This window comes from Coenobita brevimanus, chromosome 95, assembly GCF_032717465.1.
Source record: "Coenobita brevimanus isolate Jiangsu-jjx chromosome 95, ASM3271746v2, whole genome shotgun sequence".
Taxonomy (NCBI): Eukaryota; Metazoa; Arthropoda; class Malacostraca; order Decapoda; family Coenobitidae; genus Coenobita; species Coenobita brevimanus.
This window is the reverse complement of record NC_137048.1, coordinates 33710232-33730341: the sequence shown is the minus strand read 5'-3', so window position 1 is coordinate 33730341 and position 20110 is coordinate 33710232. Positions and strand designations below refer to the sequence as shown.

The window sequence follows — 20110 nt, the reverse complement described above, 5'->3', positions numbered from 1 at the left end:
AACATCATCTGATTATAAGGTTACCATCCAATATAGCACAGAAAATTGTGACCTCGGTTAAAGGAAAGCTTTTAGCTTGTCACTCAGTGTACAGTCACTTAAAGGCAGCACTACACTGAATAAGGGGATACAGTAGTGGGTATCCCCACCAACCTCAAATAGGTACGGTAACAGCAATAAAAACATACTGTAAGATAAATAGTAATGAGCCATAATGTGTCTCTGTTCACCCTCTAATCCTACTTCTGACTGGAGGAAAGTCATAGCAAGCACATCACACTGGTCAAAGGTCTGTTGTCCAGTGTTCAGGTGGTGGTTTGTAACTTTGAGGAACACATCACAGTGACACTGTTACTCATCCACTCTAGAAAACTACCAAAAGAGGTCTTTGTTCAGTGTGAAACCTTGGTGTCAATTTCCTTTTAGCCAAGGAAAGGTTTCAGAGGGCAAACTGAAACCATGACTCACATCTATACAGTAATGGCTTGATATGTGTGTGTACTCACCATATCAGTTGTGTTGGCAGCAGCAGCAAGGATGACAAGGGTGGTGAACCAAGTGATCCTCAGCCACACCACCCCATGTACCATGTCACTTGCACGTAGCAGCCACTCACACACCCGCTGTATACCAAAGCAGAGCTGATCATTTTACACTGGTGCATGAGAAGGAATGGTACTATACTCTGTCCACTTTAACTTAGCCTCAAACTGCAACTTCTCCATCCTGAATGCTGAGCTGTAATAAGAGATTAACAAAACAATTTGATACTGTATTAGTGACAAAGAAGCATTAAGAAAACGTAAAAACCCACAGTACTGTACTGTCATATTCTGTCACTGAGTTATGGGAAGTACAGTAAGCTGCAAAAGGACAAAAATCTCCACCAAATTAAAGTGAATGAAATGCATATTACTCTGGAAATAGGAAGTTATTCTGGAAAGCAGTGCAGAAATGTAGAAGTAACATGGGAGAGAAAAGTGAAAGTGTGAAGGATGTAAGTGGCAGATTATTAACCCACGGGGATGAAGTATGGACCAAATGGAAAGAATATTTGAATGCCTGATGAATGGGAATAAAGAGAGCAGAGCCACTGTAAACATGATTGGTTTTGGGGGTGTGCAGAGAAAGAACGCAGTGATAGGAAATGTGACACTCGCACAAGCGAAGGACCCTTTGAAATGGCTGAAAAATGGGAAAACAGCTGAGGTTGATGATGTATATGGAGAGATGATTTAGTGGAGAAAGCGGAATGAAGTGCTTGTTGGAGATACATAAGAAGGCATGGATGAGTGAAACTGTGCCAGTATAGTGGAAGATGGCTGTGATTGCAACCCTGTACAAAAATAAAGATGAGTGAAGTAAGTGCAAGAATTATCATGGCATAAGTTTACTGAGTGTGGTAGGAAAGGTATATGGAAGAATTATTACAGAGAAAGTAAGAGAGACTGCAGAAGTCCTGGTGAGTGATGAACAGGGTGGCTTTAGGAGTGGCAAAGGATGTGTGGACCAAATATTTGCTCTGAGACAAATAGTGGAAAAGGCTTTTGAGAAGGACTACGAGGTGTTTATGACATTCATGGATCTGGAAAAACCATATGACAGAGTAGACAGAGAAGGATTGTGGAAGATTTTGTGCATGTATGGTGTACATGGTAAGCTGCTAGGTGCCATCATGAGTTTTTATGATGCTAGTGAAGCATGTGTAAGGGTAAATGGGCATCTATGTGAATGGTTCACGATCGGTGTGGACATGTGACAGGGTTGTGTGATGTTACGGAAACATGGACCCAAGCACGCATGCATGAACACACGGACAGACCAATCACTTAATGCCTCTTCCACCACAGGTGAGCAGAGGCTTAACAAATAAACAATAAAGCATGCAAAATGTCTTGCATAACAAGGTCTCACTGTCGTTTAAAGGATTAGCTATGAATTAAAACTGTAATACTGGAGGTGACTAAAATAAAGGAGGAGGATATATCTGTAATGTGGTAATCTAATAGTAATGGCCTGATTCCAGGCAGTATTGGAGGTTTCACAGCACCATTAGCCTTTTGATTCATCTTGCATATTGTGTCATAATATTCTCTCATATCCAGTTTATATCCTTTCAATATAAATGTAGCTTCCAACATACGATACAAGGGGATACTAAGGATATGTGCAGGAGGTATTACAAAATTTGCAAAGTCACTAATATTAGGAACGTACCAGTGGAAAGGATCGTGCAGCAGAAACAGAGGCCATTGTCAGTAATATAACCAATACACTCACGTACACCACCGGCCCACAACCACTCCTGTCAACAAAAGGAAGGTTCATATTAATACAGCACATATTAATTACACAAGGGTCATAATTAATATTAATTACACAAGGGTCACTACAGGAGACATTCAGTTTGGCATGAGGGTCATTATGGGTGACATTTAATTTTTGCCAAGACTCAATGCTCCCCCAGACTATACCACACAACTGTTGCATTTACAGTCCAGGTCCCTATTTCAGTTCTCGGTAGAGTACTAGCAGGCTGAAGTAAAGAAGATCCATCAAGGAAATTCACATCAATAGTGACACTATTGAATCTACTGGTATTGCTGTACACCTGATGAAAAGTAACTCAGCCAAACTCTTCCTGAATTACAAACAATCTAACACTCCAATATAACATAAACATTCATCATTCAAGGTTAAGTCAATGCAATATGAATGGATTCCAGTTTGACATTGTATGTCTGCATATTAGTATATTATCCAACAACACTTTCACCATCAGCATCCTAACTCTATCTACCACTAACACATGGGGTGAGAGGGGCCAAGAACAAGAGAAGGAAGACAAAAAACAGAACTATCAACAGACTACCTTGCACAGAAGGGTACACAATCAATCACTTATCATTCAAACCTCTGATATGTTCAGCACACAGGCCAAATGACCCACAAAGTGCTTCATAATGCCTGTGGGACAAAGATTATTCTGTTAACTTCTAAGTTAATAAAGGTGTGTAACACTTATTACATGCATCTCCATAAATATAACTACTGTATTTATTCCTATCCTTCATCAGTTCTTCTGCTTCCTCATGTGACTCAACTTTTACACATTCACTCATCATATCCATCAGCTTTCTTTGTCTTCCAGATTTCCTCCCACCCTCAAACTCACATACTGTATACTGGTATATTCTCATCATCAAATCCACATCCCTTCTATTCATCATACCATCGAAGCTCACTCTCTACTATCATTTGAGGCGCTGAGTGGAATAACCTCTTGTCCACCACAGCGGCCATTTTGGAGTTAAGTACACCAACGTATTCCCCAAACCCTCTTCTACTAGTACAATAACGAATCATGTGATAAAGTTCCCCCAATAAGGGTGAAAATCCCATTTTATAGAGGGAGCTGACTGACCGTGCTGGTCACGAAGGTGTTTATACTCTGCTAGGTGGACATTAGGTCCATTTTTGCCTGAATAATCCAGTCAGAAAATCGTTGTGGCTTAGCATTGTCTTCCCCAGGTCCTGAACCTTGGAAGCCAACATCAGGCTCGGTTATTCCACTGGTGTTAAGGTTGATTTTTCTTATGTATTCACGTTCAGACACACATCTATTGTTAGCCTTATGTGCGTGAAGTCCCAGAATGCTAGTAATAACCACTCGGGCACCACAGACCACCACGGACAGATTTTCTTAGCTATATTTTATTTTTTTGTGCTGGTTTTGTGCTATATTAATGGATATTGTGAAAGTACATGCATACATCATAAGGTTGGCTTGCAATAACACACATTTTTGGGAAAATGCAGTTCATTGCTATCAGGAAAGGGGAGAAAGATGCTGTTAATATATTGTTCTTTCAAAATGCCATTGATTTACATACTCTAACATGGAAGCAGATGTTTTCAGCTACATTTGAAAAAAAAATCACCAGAATATCTTTATCGGTTGAAAAGATATGGCATTTTGAAAGTAAACAAACTTAACACCATTTTTCTCCATTTTCTATATTTGGTGCACGAGAGATTATTCCACTCAGCGCCTCATTTGATCACAAGACTTTCTTACTCTACACCTGTCTTGGATCTCTACAGTCTTATCCTATCCATCCTTTGCACTTCACCAGTAAATTCTTTAGCAGTCCCTTCTTCACTGACCTCACTCTTTATTCAGAAAAGCATGCAATCATGTTGCAATTCAGGTCTCACACCCATACACTGAATAAATAGTTTATAGATAACAAGGATGCAATAAAAACTCAGACAGCAAAGGTGCTGTTTGTTGTTAGAACAACTAATCTACATGAAAATATAAATTTTATACATGTCAGTAAAAAGGAAGAAATGGAGGGAGAAGGGGAAGAGGGCAAGGAAGGGCAAACCTTCTCTCCCTCCCACTGCCATTGCTACACAGACTGTTACCAATTTGGATCAGATGAGTTCGCTGTTCTGGCTGTCTTTCGTGTGAGTCTCAAGATGTAACAGGTCTCCAAAAGCTGAATATAGCTGTATATTTTTATTAATTTACTCATCTTTTTTTAGTGACAACTTTCATACATTTTATATATACAGCATCTGGTATTATGACTGCTGCAAAGGACCATAAAAAAAATAAAAAAAACTCATTTAGCACAACAATGATAGCTGGGTGGTGGTGATGGGCACCAGCTTAGCTGATTACCAATCACTCAGCAACTCAGTGATAAAGGCATTTCTAAGTTTGGCCCCTGGGAGGGTTCAGCAAAAATGTCAGATGAATGAAGCAGTATTCTCTCTCTCTCTCTCTCTTACCGTGGCATGAGAACAGTGCGAGCCAGTGCAATCAACAGGATCACCAAAGGAACAGACGTTGTCGCGGCCCCACTGAAGGTTTCTCGATGATGACGATAAGCGTGTTCAGTCTTACTGTCACGAAACACCAGAGTCAGCAACTGCGTTTGGCTCAGAAGGTCCCTGAGGTGGGAATTGGCAGTTTAGAGGATGCTTGATTAATTAGTTAGAATAGGTTAAAGCAGTCTGTCAGGGTATGCAATAGGGATTACATTACAGTGCTTAGTTAATGAAGTTGAGGGAGATTGGATGGGTTTGATTATTAGTCTGAGAATATCATGCAAGCAGAAGAGGTTACATATTGTGTGCTTGGTCCTTCTCTCATGAAGCACAAGGCTCAATACCCTTCTGGGGACTAACAAATGTTGTGTATGATGGAAACAGAGCACAGACTAGAAAGGCAGCAATAAGGCAGATATGGACAGAGAGAATGGTCATGGTATTAATGAATGAGGAAGCAAGAGTGAACCATACATATGTCAGAATGGCAGGGAGGAGAGAAGTGGCAAAGTTGGAGTGAAGATGGGTGAAACAGGATTAGTGCTTCATAACAAAATTTTTGACATTCATTGCCCTATAGTGTGGGTCAGTGTAAAGCTGAAAGAACATCCTGCTTCACTGGGCCATGACCTGAGCAATGTTTCTCACTGTTCTGCGCATCTTGTCTCGCACTGAGGAACAGCATGCCCAGAACATGGCCAGTGAAAGAGGGTGCCTTCTTTTACCCTGAGCTACATGACTCAACAATATGTCAAAATATGTTCAATTACAACTTCACTCAAACATGCCCTTAGATGTGGCAGCCAGGTGCAGAGTGGGTTCATCTATATGAAAGAGGGTAGCAGAAGTGGTTATGGCCCCAAGTTCACCTAAACATGAACTCAATGGACTGGAGATTAAGCTGCCCTACTGCAGTTCAACATCCTCCTTTTGGAGGATTGGGAAGGAAATGAGGCACGTTTGTATAACTGGGCAGCAGAGCAGTTTAGCTATCTCGGTGCCAGTAAACGATGGTATTCCTCTCCAGCACCAGAGAGAGGGTAGTGTTGTGTATGGCTGGAAACAGGATGGGTAGGTAATGTTGTAGGTCTGAGGGTGAAGTGAGCAAACATCGTTGTGATGAGAACAGTGATGACAAAATGCCAGATGGGATGATGGTGAGAAAGTGTGTTACTGAGTGAGGAAGCAGATAAGGTTCAGAGTGTATTTACAAACACTCCTAAGTTTAATCTGTATTATGATGGCTTTTATCATCATTAATACTGTTACCAAACATTTCACAATCAGATCTGTGTGAATATCAGCATGACAAAATATGAATAACAAAACTTGTGATAAGTTATCTGTTATGGAGCATGATTCCTAGCAGAATTACCACTTAATGCACTTGTACAATCAAAAAATGAAAATACACATTAATTTTACTTGCTTAATTATCCGAGTGCAATAATATAAGCAAATGTAAAGACAGTAGGATATATGTATTGTATGTGTTTTAGTAAATAACACTGCTATATTATTACATATAATCACTGATTTGAAGAAAATAGGGAGAGGGGGATGTATGTCCCTCACACTCCCCCTAAATCTGTGCCTGGTATACCCAGTTCTGTGTATGAAAAGGCAGATATAGATTTATAGATTTATATGGTTTATGTAGTGTCAGTAAAAATTTTTTCATCATCTAGGTGGCTAGGGTTTCCTTTAGCTGGATGTGTCTAGTACTAGCCGCAATAACATGCTTAAGAGACGAGCTGCCCTTTGAAAGGTGACAACTTGATCATGTAACTTACTTGCGACCATCCCTGTTAACCAGCTCCTTCTTGAGTTTGGACTTGAAGGAGGAGTCTGGCCGCACGCCGTCATGAAGTGCCCTTAGTATTCTAGCTTCATCAGCCGTTGACAGGGTCTATGTGCGAGAGAAGAAGGGCTTCATGAATTGCAATGACAGTGGGCGGGAGGAAAAAACATACTGTTAATGAAATAACTGTGACTAAAAAGGACTGAAGAGTAAAATGGAGATGAGGGAGTAAAAGACTAAAAAATTAAGCAAACCAGTGAGTAAAACAGACTGCACTAATTCCACAACAGGAAAGTACTATACAGTAAATGAATCCTAGAGGCTCATAGCTAATGCAAATAATATCAAAGCCAACCCTAAAGAAGTTTCTATTGCAATACCATAGTTAGCCCCAAAAATTTCCTGTCATGGTTACCAGGAAACATTTTCGGTATGAACCCCCTCCTCCTCATCATCATCCGCCTGGCAAAAGACCATACAGTACTTTGCCAACACTGGGTAGCGGGAGAACGTGAGATGAGGCCCGAGGATGGGAGGGAAAGAGTGAAACGGTGAGATATAGGTGAGTGAGAAAGGCAGAAAGATGATATAAATGTGAGAAAAAAAAAATGAAGAAGTGAGATTAAGATGAGTGAGAGACTGAAAAAGTGAAAGGACGCCGGTAGTACTACGAAGGAAGCATAAGAGTGACAGGCAGAAGGTATGACTGAGAATGGGCAAGAGTGTGTAACAACCTAAGAAATGCTGGGGAGAAACGAAGAATACTACTGAAACAAGAGAGATGTTAAATAATGTGTGTGGAAGCGAGATGGCAAGCCACGAATAACATCGGCCACAGCGACGTCTTGCTTCCTACAAGCCTTGAAGCGAGAGGTCAACAGATAGGTGGCAACCGTGAGCACTAGTGTCGACAACAGGGTAAACTTAACTAATTATAATCAATATGTATGTAAATATGTAAACTTTCTACTAGCTTAGATTTCGAAGGTAACTTTTAAGCCCTTGACAACAACAAAATGTAACTCTGCAATAAACCATGTTGATATCCCTACTTGTCAAGTGGGGTTTGTGGAGGATTAGTGCCCTTCCCTGTAAAACAATTAACTCTAAGCCGTTGGCCACCCCGTTTGGGATACATGGCGTCTGGCAATGAATGGATGATGAATGAGAGAGAGAGAGAGTAGCCTAGCCTCCATCACCTCATCTTGACCTTTTTTCCCATCTAAGGGTAATTGGTAAATAACAGAAGGGATATAATATAAATATAAATATATATATATATATATATATATATATATATATATATATATATATATATATATATATATATATATATATATACAAACAAGCGGCGTCACAAACCCACAAATGTGAAACGGAATAAGAGGTAGGAAGGTATTTCAACGCTTCAATGCTGGCAATGCTCTCAGGATGTCAACATCTCATCTACTGTAGGCAGTTTACAGCTTGCACAATGCAAGTTGTCGGAAAATGCATGACGTCTGAAAACTTTTAGCTGTGTGTAATCTATCTATCTATCTATCTATTGTCAGACGCCATAATCCCGTACGGGGTGGCCATTTGACTCCGAGTTATTTCGATTAATTTTAATCTCAGGGACATCACATTCAACGTGTAACTGCTAGTCTAATGGATGTCTAGCAAGAAAAATGGGGATTAATAAAATATTCTATCCCTCAAAGAATAAACTGCAAGAGATAAAGAGCAGAGGCCCTCAATCTCTTGCTCCCCTGGGGTTTACGCCCCTGCAATGTGAGCAAGGGGTTGAGTTGGTGAGAAATGAAGAAAAATAAATAGAGAACAGCAAGGGGGAAAACTGGTACAAAAATAATAATAATGAAATAAACATATAGGTAGAGAAATAGATAACCGGCAATCTATGGAGAAATTATGAACCACAGGAAAGACAGTAAAACTGGCTGTGGAACGCAGTGAAGACGACAACACAAATGTGAAACAGCAGCAATGACACACACACACACACACACACACACACACACACACACACACACACACACACACACACACACACACACACACACACAGTGTATCTATCAATCTACCTTTCTACATCTATATCTATGTTTATTTATCAATCTACCTATATATGCAATACACAGCAAAAATTAAACTAGACAAGTGACAGCCGTATTCTCAGTGGCATAGGGAGCTTCGTTGCACCTATTTTAAGCAATTTATTTTGCACATTACCCCTTCATATGTCCTTTTATGTTATTTATATCGTTTTAATATCAACACAGCTTGACTGAATAATTTACACGAAGATAATGAGTGTAATGCCCAGGATAAATCGCACAGGAAATTGAGCCACGAGATCGCCACAACCACGATGATACCAGACTGACCGTTGAATCTCGGGAGGCCATGGTGTTCTCGGAGGGCTGGTCTCGTGACGGCTGCGAGGACGAACTCTTGGTACCGTTCCTCATCATCTGAAGGGATGGTCTTGGCTTGTACTGTGGGGGAAAGGTGATGGTACGAGGGCATTATCTGTGGTACTTTTTTTTTTATCAGTGTGTGTGTGTGTGTGTGTGTGTGTGTGTGTGTGTGTGTGTGTGTGTGTGTATTTTTTTCCATCAGTCTGTGTGTATGTGTGTGGGGGGGTATTTTTTCCAGGAAATAACAAGACTAAAGTTGAAACATACCTGGATTAAGAGAGGCGAATTATATTGTGTAAGGATAAATGTGAGTTCAAATACAATGGCACGGAAACAACAAGAATAAAGTGGAAAAGTGTTACTATATTAAGGAAGGAGAATGAATGTGAATAAATGTGAGTTCTCCATTACTGACCGGCCTTAGAACTTTGGAGATGAAGTAGGTTTTCAGGCCAGCAGCTCTGAGTGCGTCCTCCCTCTTCTCACCATATGCTGGCTCCACCTCGAACTCACCACCGATGTACTGCAGCGTCTTGTTACTGATGTGCACACGCCTGGGGAAGGATGAAATGTGCAAAAAAAACATGCAAATTATGAAAAATACATGGGTATACGTCTTAAAGCATTATTCTTTGGATTTCAGCACAAAACAGTCTTTACATCATACATTTAGCTGCGTTGTGCTATGAAGAATTTTATCTGAAGCTCTCCTGCCTCTTAACAAAAGGATATAAGCTCTAATTCTTGCCCCCAAATGGCCTTTCCCTCGCCTCTCAGCCTACACAGTAAGTTGTATGCTGGAGGTGGGGGGAAAATTCTACGGGAAATGGTTCATCATGTACTGGATATGGGCAGATTTACCCACTTTCCCTCTTTTATGTGGTCAGGCTGGTTCCATGGCACTACATATGACTGGGAATGGAGGAGCCTGGGGGTCAGTTCCCCTAGTAGATAGTGTTAAAATATTCTGAGCCATTCAGACCTAATTACGTTCATTCAGGTACTCAGATTTATCCAGATCCATGACATTCATTTAGGCTCAACCAGGTCATTTCCAACTACTCTTTTCACACTAGAAGCGCCCATTCATATCCATACTCGCTGGCTAAGATGAAAGGCAAAGACACAGGGAGGTGTGGGTATAATGCCAAATGTCGTGTAATGGGTATGTAGTCAAGCAAATTATTTTAGTATACTGTAGGTACGGGGTCATGCAAATTTTCTTGGTTTAGCAGTGGGGATATATAAATTATGCTGGCGTGGAGTGTAAAATTTACCAATATAATATTGACCTCTGAACTAAAACACTCGACATCCTCCAGCCTGAGATGTAAACCAAGTGACGTACCCCGGCTTTCCACTGGCCTCCATCTTATTGGCCAACACGACGTCCTTGCTGTACACATCGAACTGCCACTGCCTCTGTCCCAGCACACCAGCCAGCACAGCACCAGTGTGGATGCCAACCCTCATGTCCACTGTGCAACCCGTCGTCTCACGCACGTATCTGTTGGTGGGTAGAGAGGTGCGGTGATAGGTAAAACACACACACACACACACACACACACACACACACACACACACACACACACACACACACACACACACACACACAAGGTAAAAATACATCCTCATCACTCTGTTCTTACATATGTAAACTAGGATATGATCACTAAAGACGTCAAAATTCTCGGCTCCATCCAGCAAAGTGCAAATCACCGACATCAATGCGCCTGATCTAAATAACGTCGCTCTAGATACACCTCTGGGACAGAGCCATTCACTGACTACACAGTTAAAGAATGTAATGCAGCCCTTGTCATGTGCATCGCCATTAAAACTCCATCTATCCAGCTCTATCCATTGTTAGTTCTTTCGTTTCCGTATCATCCATCTCACCTTCTCGGTCACTACGCCAGAGGTTTATTCATTTCACTACTTGAATCATATCCGTTCCCCTTCACGTGATCAGTCCCCATCGACGTACACACTTTTGTATCTTTCGTCTTGTTTCACAGATAACAATATTTCTTATTAAATTCTTACCATCACTGTTTCCATTTGTGCTCATTTCAGACTTTTTATTCCCATGCTTTACCAAAAAACTCACATCTATGTCAGTACGGGCACTACCACACTCTCATGCAATCCTCTTTACAGAAGTTCCTGTTTCATATTAAAGCCTTCATAACGCCACCACTCTACATCTCATTCCTTTTCACACTCCCCTCTCTTACATATCACTGTACCACTTCAAGGTTTTCTCCATTTGCCAAAACACCAAACCGTGAATCATCTTATTCCACAATATCCATCGCCTTACTCTTACCTCAGTTCACTCTCAGACTTCATCATTCAAAAACATTCACAAAACTCTTAATCATTCTACAAAGATCCCTCCAGTTAGGGAGCAGCTTGGAAAAACAATATTTTAAATATTTCATCTTCTACCATTCCTTACAATCTTCATTCCAGTTTCACCCACTCTAGTTTTGAAATCTTCCACCAATCATCATCTGCATTATCATCTTTATTTCTTTTCAACCTACGGATGGAATGACGTAGGATCCAAAAAACAAGGAAAGAGACAGTAGGAAAGTGAAAGAACTATCGCGAACATACTCCGTCTAATGAACCAGACATGCATTCATATTTTCAGGTCCTTGGAATCCTGACTCCATCGATTATAATTAAATACTGAAGAGCCGTCAAGACATAACAGATTTTTCTTACACCAACTGATACTGAACCACCAACTCATATTTATCTACCTGTACAAATGGTTCCCTACGTTAGTTATACTGTACGGCTGGTAACATATGACCCTAGGACAGCATCAACGTGTAGCAGAAGTCTAGTATTTGGTACATCTGATAACCTTAACATAATCACACATATTTGTTGGTGACACTGATATGAATGAACAGAGGCGTAAAATATTAGTTCAAATGACCATGTGACTGTGATGCATGAACTTCGGGAAGTGTAGCTAGAACTCCACTCCACACAAACACTGTCTCAGGTTCATGTGTGGTCAGATGTACATGGCAGTTTCCCGTCCACACCAAGCATAAGCAACAACGTCCATAGCGTTTCCCTGTTTACCTCGTCACACGTTTTCTCAAGATACATGCAGGACACATTCGTCTTTCTTTGTATGTAACTCTCTCTCTCTCTCTCTCTCTCTCTCTCTCAAAAACTTTTCTTGCTATTCCGATTCACTTTATTTTTGCACTTTCAACTTATAATTAACTTTCCCGACTCACTCTCACTCTCTCTCTCTCTCAAAAAATTTTCTTGTTGCTTCCATTCACTTTATTTTTGCACTTTCGACTTATAATTAACTTTGCCGACTTTCTCTCTCTCTCTCTCTCTCTCTCTCTCTCTCTCTCTCTCTCTCTCTCTCTCTCCACCTGATACGTCGCAGATAACAAGATTAATTCTCTCCTTGCCAAGCTCTCCTATAATATTTTGGTCTCCCTTCAGTCTCTCCCACTCACTCTTACATCTCTCCCACTCACTCTTGCACCATTCCCACTCACTCTTACACCACTCACACTCAGCCCTACGCCCTTCCCACTCGCTCTTTTACCTCTCTCACTCTACTGTAATCTCTCTCTCACTCACTCTTGACAAGTGTTTAACCACATTCTCAGCTCTCACTCCTTACATTTCTCCCACGTCATTCTTTCAGCTCTCTCATTTCCCTCACTCACTCTTCCACCTCTCATACTTCACTCTCAACTCCACCACTCATTCTTACAGCTCACCTACATCTCAACTTCCTCTCTCTCTCTCTCTCTCTCTCTCTCTCTCCACTCCGAGCTCTATCTCAACCGCACTCACGCCTCTCCAACTTCGCTCTCAAATTTGTCACTCCCTCTACACCTCTCCTACCTCACTCTGATCCCTTTCCTACCTCACCCTCCTACTTCACTCACTCTTCCACCTCTCCCACTCCGCTCTGAACTCTCCCAGCACCCTCAGCTCCCTGTCTTCCCCTTCCCCTCACAGGATCATCTGGAATGCGGGAGAGCTCTAATGAATTCAAGTCACCAGTCCATCCCCTTATTTCTCCCTCATCATTTTTTCCTCTCTCCTCCTCATTCCTCTACCCTCTTTCCTCTTCTTCTCATTCGTTTCACTTTCTCTCCCTCCTCCACCTTGTCCTTTCCGCTTTCTTTCCTCCTATTCTCTATTCGGCTCTCTCTTTCCTCTTTCTCCAATTCTTTTCATCTTTCCTTTGTCTGAAACCTACAGTTCTGGAATTTCGTCGTTCACCACCACTTTTGCCTTTCCTCTCCAATCACTGATCCCCTTACAGAACAAACCTTTCTCTATTCTACCCTTAATGACCGGAACATCTTACCCGTATTCCTAAACACCTTGGGGAGTTCTTACACACATGATTTCTTTCTTATAATTCTTTTATCTCAGTCCTTATTCTCCACCGGGCTCTTCTAATCACAATCACATATAAGTACCCTATCCTACCGCTTCAGTAATGTTTGTGCATCCTCCAAAGAAGTGACATCCGTGGTATTCTGGTGCTACGGAATTCGGATCTTCAGCCAGTGCTTACTTAACCCTCCTTGGAATAATTACTTCTTTCATAGCCACCAGCGATCTATTGTACTCGTGCTTCCCACATTACCAAGGTTATCCTCTCAAGCATGGAAGCACACATTTTTTTCTATTACCCTGTCTCTTATTACATTTGTTCTGATGTTGTCTACAATGAGGTGGCTTTCAAAAAGTACCAGTGGCCATCTACCCCTTAAAAAATCTGCTCCGGCACCCGGAAATTATTGTACCTTGAACCTGACGTTTTCCATGCTCACTGTGCTTTGGAAAGAAATTTTTTTTTGGAGGCTCAGCCTTGGGTTCTTTCTTTCTGCATTCCTTACAAATGTGCCTTCCACTTTCTTCTCTCATTCATTTAATCATTTCACTCCTCTCCTCCCTCCTCCATCTTCTTTCTGTTCTCCTCTTCTTCTTCCCTTTCCATTCTACGCTCTCTTTCTTCCATTTCCTCTCTTCTTTGTCTCTCTCGTCTGCATCCCCAGCGTATCCCGTCCCTCCCTCCCTTTTACCATTCCCGACTGATAGCGTCCATCATATATAGGGAAATCAATGCAGGTGAGAGTCAAAAGTCAACCCTGCCATGTTCCCCTCATCTTATCACTCTGTCATGTTCTGTTCTTATCATCACGAGTTATCTACCACTCCTTAAAATACTCAGCTCCCTACTCACATCTCCCCTCTCCCTACTCTCTCACTCGACACCCCCTTTCACTCTCCTCTCTCGTCCAACTCGCCAGATAACGTCGATCATAAAAGACAAAATGTGGATGCAGTCGAGAAGTTGGCCAAACGACGTCCTCCTTTCCAACTCAATCCTACTTCGTTTTATATCTCTCCAAAGATTTCTACAGAATTTCCACTTTCAAACCATCTTTCCTTAGTTGCTCTGCTGCCTCCTGCACTCCCGCGACTCGTCCCAAACACCTGACAGCACTGATCACAAAGAAACCAACGAGAATGCAAGGAAAATGTTGGCCCTGTCATTTCAGCATTTTCTATAATTTCAAGGAGTCTTTTTCCTACCATTTTGTACTCTCTCTCTCTCGCTTCACGAAGTCAAATTTGGGAATGGAACACGCCTATTTTATCCCTGTTATTATGTTTGCCTCTGTTACTTTAGCGGTCTTTGTCAACCAACCTACAGTGCCCAACAGCGGCCCTGTCTATTTGTGTTCACTAACATTTTTAGGAAACGAAGTGATTCACTCCCGTAAACTTTAACGAAGGCCATGTTAGGTCCCAGAAGCTTACATTTCACAACTGTAGACTTTATCGACTTTAGCACAGCCCCAATCACAGTCATGAAGTTCTCGCATCTATCTAGAACTTTTGTATCTTGTCCTCATTCCACCCGACTCCTCCATCCATTCCCACTCATCCTCAGTCTTCCCACACGCACCTCACTCACATTACCATCCCCAATCTTTTTTTCCAATCACCCCATTCATTTCACAGTACTGATAATAGTACTCCCCTAGGTTTCGACAAATGAGTAACACCTACACCGAAACGACTTCTACTTAGTACAGTTTTAACATTCTCCCGGATACGAATAATGCAAATTCGATATCAAACAGCTATACGTGATACACAAGAGAATACTGAGGTGTGACAGGTAAAATAAATCGATTAAAAGGAAGTGCCACAAAGTCTCCAACGTCAACAGAACACGACTCAGTAGAGGACCTCTGGCCACAATTCTGAAGTTGGCTTAATGGTGTCGTCTTTTTCTCCTTCCATTTGGCTCCCTTTTCTACTTCCTCCACTCCACCTTCACTTCTCCCACTCCTTCCCTCACCCTTCTTCCACTCTCTGTGACACCCCCTGTCATTCATTTCTTGGCGTCCATCGTGGCGAGAACACTGAGGATGCATATTAAGCCCTTCCATCGGACAACACTTTTTAAAATTGAATAAAATCGCCTAAAGGTATCAAGATTATAATAAGACATAATCGGAGTGTAGGGGTTACAGATTCTCACTCACCTCAAGAAGTATGCTTCCCTTCCTGCTCTACCCTCAGCTCTTCCACTCACTCAGCATCACCTCTCACTCGCCTCACCTGACAGCATCGAACAGTGTCGAAACTCTGAGCTATCGTTTTACATTATTGCTCTCATATCAAGGTGTCTTCATTCCCTCCCATTCCAACTTCCATACTCCCTACTCCCTCCACTCCCTCTTTCCCTCTCCCCCCTCCCCCAGCTCACTTGATAGCGTCGATCATTGAAAGGCCCATGTGGACGCAGTTGACAGCATGATCAGCTCTCTCCTTCGGGGCCCCAGATACACAGTAGTAGCAGTCACCCAGGATCTTGATACGCAGCTGGTGGTACTTCTGCAGGTACAGAGTGACCAAGAATCAGTGACAGCGGGTGAGTGAAAAAGTGAGTGTGTAAGATAGTGACTAATGGCTTGGGTAATGGCAAAAATAAACAAACAAATAAATAAATATAGATACAAATGTAAATACAGATACAGCTATAAATACAGACAGACAGACAGATAAAATAACGTGGAAGACCATTTTCGCTCATCAGAAGCAGTACCTCCGTAAAGACCGAAAACTGGACCCATGCTTAGACAGCCGTTGTTACTCAAAATTACCCAATAATAACCTTTTCCACATAAATCACCCCATAACGTGACCCAATTCCACAACGCTAAGCAACTTAACGATGCAGTCATGATAAAATTTCAGTTTCCATTCTCTGGTTTTAATGTTTTTTTTTTCCACTTCACTGTAAACACGACCGACAACATGCTAAAGAGAGGTCCACAGTCACCAAACCCAATATTTCGCTGCAGCACAATAACGCAGGGCCTCACACTTCTTGAGCAACAACGGCAGCAATTCAGTTCTCAGTCTCAGCATCCTCCCACACCCACCACAGAATCTAAATGTAATGCGGTAGCAGATTACAAATTTATCGTGACGGATGCATCAATCTTGTTCATCGAATGCGGAAGTGCGCCACGTTGGTGATCAGGTGCGTGGAGTAGCCAATGCATGGAATAACAAAACACACTGCAAACTAACATTTATATGTTATTTCCTCCATACAGCCATGTGATCTCAACTTACGAAGGTGGAGGAGTTTTCATCAACCTGTCTGAAACAGATACATGAAATATCCCGTTTAAGGTAAGCAAAGAAAGAGTATCTTAAAAACTTTGAAGTATTCTGATAGATCATCAGCAGGGACCTTTGTGATTAATGATGGAACACTAAAACTCACAAGTTTAAAATCACACTTTATATATAGTTCATTACGTTTGTCAACATGATCCACATTGCAGTTTATATGTGAGTCCGAAATGGTATCAGTAAGTGGATCTTGTAGACAGACTTAATGAACTAAATCTAAATTTTGAAGTTAAGCTTGTGAACACACACACACACACACACACACACAGACACACACACACACACACACACACACATAATATCCAGTCCTACCTGGCGGACTCCGGATTGTCCTTCTGGAGCGAGAGTGATAGCCACAATTTTAGTCTTTCTCGTCCCGACAAAGTTCGAATGGTAATGGGGTGTCTGTAGACACGTGATGCATGTGAATGTCAAAACCGTAACAAGTCTTTGTGTGAATCAGAGTTTGTATTATGTCATCGCCAGTACCACTGGGTATGAACATACGCAAGAAAAGAGAGCACTTTCTACCAATACCCACTTGAAATTTCCGTCACGACTGGGGTTCGAACCCTAGACACATGGTTCACGCATCACAAGATTAGTATGCTGACCACTGAGCCTCTCTCTCATTATATATACTGTATATACAGTATATATATATATATATATATATATATATATATATATATATATATATATATATATATATATATATATATATATATATATATATATATATATATATATATACACACACACACACACACACACACACACAGAGCAGACAAAAAAACAGACAAGAGTTAAAAGCTAAAAGATAAAAGAGGTACAGGTCAAGGGGAAAAATGAAAGCAAGAAAGGAAGAGTAAATCTAATAGCAACAATAAACCTTGATCAAGAGCCGAACCCGCCAAAATAAAAAGGACGCGCCTTCCCGAGATTGGCTGAGTCCCGAACCCTCCAGACAATTGGGTGAGGGGCAGGAGGAAACAACAGCGAAGATGAAATGGATTTGCTTTGGCCTTATCTATTTATTAATCTATTTGTTGCATTTTTCTGCTTATTTTGGAGAGATTGTGATATATTTCTGCCTTTTGCACATGGATAGTTGTTAATATAAATAATAAATGAAATGGGTTTTAACCATTCATTAATTTATTTGCTGCATTTACTGGTCTGCTTAGGGAAGAGGTTTATGGTTTTTATCTGAAATATGTATATGATTGACTGTACAAACTGCAATGAAAAAAAAAAAATGAAAAGAATGTCCCTTTTTAAAGCCCTCCACATGAATGACATTAAATCTTGCACTTCACAAGGGTATTTGACTAAGAGTTATGCTGATATTTTCCGCTGTTCTGCTGTGATGAGTAATACAGACAGGGACAAACATCTGCCTACTATTGCACTGCGTCTGCTTCACACTTTGGGCATGTCCGTTACTTTCCTCCCTGACGCATCATATCAGTGAAAGTAAATCTCGCCAGGGAAAGAAAGAAAGAAAGAATGAATGAAAAGAAAAACTATATCTCCCTTTGCTTATGAAAATCAGGAATGACGTCTATAAATGTATTGCGTACTGACTTAGGTTAAACGAGAACACTTGGACTGGGATTCACGTGGACTCTTCTCGTAACCTAAGACACTGATTTGATGGGAGAACAAGGGATAAGGAAATATTTAACATCCCCCTTTCTCTGTCCCTCGTGTAAAGCTAAATAACTTATGATCTTATTTCTCGTAATTAAGACCCATATTAGCAAGAAGGGCAAGACATAAAAGAATATTTTTTTTTTCCTAACCCTGCCTGCAAAATGAAATCATGGTTATAACAGAAATTCTTCTTCTTTTCTCTTTCTTTTCTTTCTTTTTTAATCCGGGCCCGGGAGAGGAATGGCTGTGAGGCGTGGAGACAATGGACGGGAGCTCTATGAATTTTTTGTTTTTTTGCTAAAAGTTTGGTACATGAATTAAAAAAATGGTACATGAATTTTTCTGAGTTTGGTAAAAGTTTAAAAAAAAAGTTCGTACACAAGAATTTAATAAAAACAAAAAAAAAAGCTTGGAAAAGGAATTAAAATTGACAAAAAAAGTACAAGAATGGTAGAAATGGCATAAAAATAAAAAAGACAGTTTGGTACAGAAACTGAAAAAAAAAAAAGTCTGGTATAAGAATGCCGAGGTGCGTCTCTGGGGCTATAAATGTAAAGAGCCTAAAGGATGCCTATTCTCTCCCAGGTTTTAAAGCAGGATAGTAATCCGGGCAACTCAACCTGATAGGCAATGCGTGTGGATGTTTATGCCTATTAGGTGGAGTCAGGATTCCGGGGTTTTGATTGGTGAATGAATGAGTGTGTGGCTCATTTAATTATTTCCAATGTGGGCATTTAATTACTTCCTATGTGGGTACGGCATCATGTATTATCTAAAATTCTAAATCATCAGACATTAACTGGAACTCAACATCCAAGTATTTCCGCCGAGATGGTTAATGGCATCAATATAACACTCAGGCTCCTAACTCGCAATAAGCTTAATAAAAACAGTCTGGCGTTAGATGGAACAGAATACTAGAGTTGCCCTGACTAAGATAAAAAAGTAAAAGGAAAAAAAAAAGAAGAAAAAAGAAAAATGCAAGAGAGAAGGTGTGTCAACTTTTAAACGGGCCACAAACACTAGCTACGGCCTACAACTAAAACGATAAAGGTGCCAACTCCATGCACACTTTATAGCTGAAATTTTAGTAGTCGCAATTGCAAATTAATATGAAAGATGAGAAAATCAAATCAGAAGGCAGGGAAGAAAAAGGTGTTGACTTTTGAGAGGACCCACGAAAGCACTCAATGGCGTAAAAGTAATGTGGTCTCGAGAAGTGAATAAACTGTGAATCCTCGTTATTATGTCGGGGATGTGGCACAAAGTATCACAATCAATTTCCACACAACTGGCACTGCAAATAGTGGGTAAATGGAGAATCAGCTTTGTAGGTAGCAGAGGAACTTCACCAGATATATTTTTCTGTATATGAAGGTGAATTTAAGGGGAAAAAGACCGTCACAAACGGGACACAAATAAAGATGACTCTATTGTGCTCGGAAACTTGGGAATTGTTGTGAATAAAAATGTCGGCATGGAGGATCACCTTAACTCTTCACTCCGACGACTTTCTTTTCATCTCTATCAATCAAATTATCTATCTATCTATCTTTAGCTTTGGAGGGACTTTTAAACTGGAGGAGTCAGATAGAGACTTCATGAACCTCTCCCTCTCTCGGTGGCTCTCCTAACCTCAACAAAATCTTTGGTTGCAGCAAGA

At 40.9% G+C, this 20110-nt stretch overlaps 1 protein-coding gene across 1 annotated transcript in view; it reads right to left on the bottom strand.

Moving 5' to 3' along the window:
* The window catches only part of LOC145413282 (adenylate cyclase type 3-like), a 186824-nt gene that overhangs the window by 19143 nt on the left and 147571 nt on the right, over positions 1-20110 (bottom strand). The window contains exons 5-12 of the mRNA XM_080283011.1: positions 15854-15981; positions 10409-10567; positions 9476-9614; positions 9028-9138; positions 6633-6748; positions 4801-4962; positions 2218-2305; positions 507-623 (exon numbers count right to left, since the gene is read on the bottom strand). Coding sequence (XP_080139137.1) covers positions 507-623; positions 2218-2305; positions 4801-4962; positions 6633-6748; positions 9028-9138; positions 9476-9614; positions 10409-10567; positions 15854-15981 — 1020 coding nt within the window. The remainder of the gene's footprint in view (positions 1-506; positions 624-2217; positions 2306-4800; positions 4963-6632; positions 6749-9027; positions 9139-9475; positions 9615-10408; positions 10568-15853; positions 15982-20110) is intronic.